Below are 2,690 nucleotides of genomic sequence, written 5' to 3'. Positions count from 1 at the left end.
TATTAAAAAAAAAAAAAAGAAAGAGTTGACACTAAGAGCACAAACCTTAGAGCTTAGTAACCAGGTGTTTGTCCTTTCTGGTTGTAGTTGATTACATCCTCTTGGACCCCATGGAGAGAAAGCGACTCTTTATTGAGAGCATCCCCCGCTTGTTTCCTCAAAGAGTGATCCGGGCCCCTGTGCCCTGGCACAGCGTCTACAGGAGTGCCAAGAAGTGGAACGAGGAGCATCTGCACACGGTGAACCCCATGATGCTCAGCCTGAAAGAACTGTGGTTTGCAGAGTAAGAAGTCCCTCCTTTTTTTTTTTCATTCCCTTTCTTTATTGCATCCACACGTAAGCAAACCCATTCTCCTGTGCACAGTGGGAGTAGCCCTGCCAGTGCAGAGAAATGAAAGGAAAAAAAAAATCCTAGCACAAATGTGCACGTGAACTATAAGCAACACCTCTCCTTGCAGGCTTACGTGTCCCTCCTTTGTGTCCCCAGGGCATCCCGTCCCTGTCTCTAAGCACTGGAGAATCCTGCTTAATTGCACCGACTTGGAACCAGCCTGTTCAGATCTAACTCCTGGCTCTGCTGCTTTGCAGACATATATGTGTGTCACATCACTTTTCTGTGCCTTGCTTTCTTTATCTCTAAATATGCAATCATGTTAATAAGAGTTTCCACTTCATAGAATTGATAAGAGGAATAAATAACACATTTAAAGCTTTTGAAACAGTATCTAATATAACCTAGGCACCCAGTAATTGTTAATTTGGCATTACCTCTGTTACGACATCACCCTCAGTTATAATAGAATGTTTACTTATTTTTCTCCCTCTAGCCTATGAGATGTGTGGGGGCTTGGGTTTTATTCCTTTTTTTTTTTTTTAAGATGAGTCTCACCTTGTCACCCAGGCTAGAGTTCAGTGGCACAATCCTAGTTCACTGCAACCTCCTCCTCTCAGGCTCGAGGAATCCTCCCAGCTCAGTCTCCCAAGTAGCTGGGACCACAGAGGCATGCCACCACACTCGGCTAATTTTTTGTATTTTTTGATAGAGACAGGGTTTCACCACATTGCCTAGGCTGGTGTCGAACTCCTGAGCTCAAGCAATCCTTCCACCTCAGCCACTCAAAGTTCTGGGATTACAGGTGCAAGCCACCAAACCTGGATAATCTTATTCCTTTGTGTAGCTCAGTGCCAGTACAGGGCTTGCAAGCAGTGATCTCTCAGGTATATTTATCAATGATTAAATTGGCAAAACTCCATCTTAAAAAAAAAAAAAAAGAATTGTAGGAGTCCAGATGAGGCAGAAGCCACCTTTTCTCACTCTTTCATTTTTTCATGCACATGTATGTTCATTGTGGCACTATTTACAATAGCAAAGACCAGAAACCAACCCAAATGCCCATCAATGATAGACTGGATAAAGAAAATGTGGCACATATACATCATGGAATACTATGCAGCCATACAAAAGGATGAATTCATGTCCTTTGTAGGGATATGGATGAATCTGGAAACCATCATTCTCAGCAAACTGACACAAGAACAGAAAACCAAACACTGTATGTTCTCACTCATAGGTGGGTGTTAAGCAATGAGAACACATGTGCACAGGAAGGGGAGCATCACACACTGGGGTCTGTTGTGGGGTGGGGGGCTAGGGGAGGGACAGTGGGAGGTAGGGAGGTTGGGGAGGGATAAAATTGGGAGAAATGCCTGATGTAGGTGACGAGGGGATGGAGGCAGCAAACCACCATGGCATGTGTGCATACCTATGCAACAATCCTGCAAGATCTGCACGTGTACCCCAGAACTTAAAGTACAATTTAAAAAAAAAAGTGAGATATCTACATTCCACCAAATTCATCCTTTTAAAGCACACAATGTGATAGTTTTTAATATATTCACACGTTTGTTTAATCGTCACCACTGTCTAATTCGAGAATGTTATTATTATCCCAAAAAGAAACCCATTAGCAGCCACTCCCCATTCTTGCCTTCCCCCATTTCCTTCCAACCACTAATCGATTTTCTGTTTCTATGGATTTGCCTATTCTGCACATTTCATAGAAATGGAATCATGCAATGTATGATCTTTTGTGTCTGATGTCTCTCAACAAACAGTGTTTTTAGTCTTCATCCACATCGAAGCTTGTATCAGTACTGCTTCCTTTTTATGGCTGCATACAAATCCACTGGATAGCTATCCCACATTTGTTTTATCTATGCATCAGTTGCAGTGGGCAGGGAGGAGGAATGCTGTGGTTTTTTTAGTGAGCCTTTCTTTCAAGAAGGGGTACAAATCCTGGTGAGAGAATGAAGACACTGGAGTTCACTGAAAGGCCAGGCTAATGAAATGATGAGCTGCCCCCATTTGAGTTTTTTTATTAGAAAAATTAGAGGCAGATATGCTTACTTAACTTTGATTGGCCAAACTTGTTAGTAGCCCATATATTTTGTTTTGGGAGGATATCTGGCTTTGAACATGTTTAGCTTAAGGGAGCCCTGTGGCTTGGAGAACCTACTTGTTTTTCAAATCCTTAGTTTTGCTATATTTTAAAAAGGAGGCCAGGTGCAGTGGCTCACACCTGTAATTCCAGCACTTTGGGAGGCTGAGGCAGGCAGATCATGAGGTCGGGAGTTTGAGACCAGCCTGGCCAACATGGTGAAACCCCATCTCTACTAAAAATACAAAAAAA

At 42.7% G+C, this 2,690-nt stretch overlaps 1 protein-coding gene across 6 annotated transcripts in view; it reads left to right on the top strand.

Annotated features, from left to right (window-relative positions):
* The window catches only part of DNAH3 (dynein axonemal heavy chain 3), a 237,164-nt gene that overhangs the window by 23,804 nt on the left and 210,670 nt on the right, over positions 1–2,690 (top strand). For all 6 annotated transcript variants that reach the window (XM_037740562.1, XM_017534343.1, XM_037740566.1 and 3 more), the window contains one exon: positions 88–283. In XM_037740562.1, coding sequence (XP_037596490.1) covers positions 88–283 — 196 coding nt within the window. The remainder of the gene's footprint in view (positions 1–87; positions 284–2,690) is intronic.

Source organism: Cebus imitator, unplaced genomic scaffold, assembly GCF_001604975.1.
Source record: "Cebus imitator isolate Cc_AM_T3 unplaced genomic scaffold, Cebus_imitator-1.0 Scaffold85, whole genome shotgun sequence".
NCBI classification, from domain to species: domain Eukaryota; kingdom Metazoa; phylum Chordata; class Mammalia; order Primates; family Cebidae; genus Cebus; species Cebus imitator.
The sequence above is the reverse complement of the archived record's forward strand: the minus strand, read 5'-3'. Positions and strand labels throughout refer to the sequence as shown.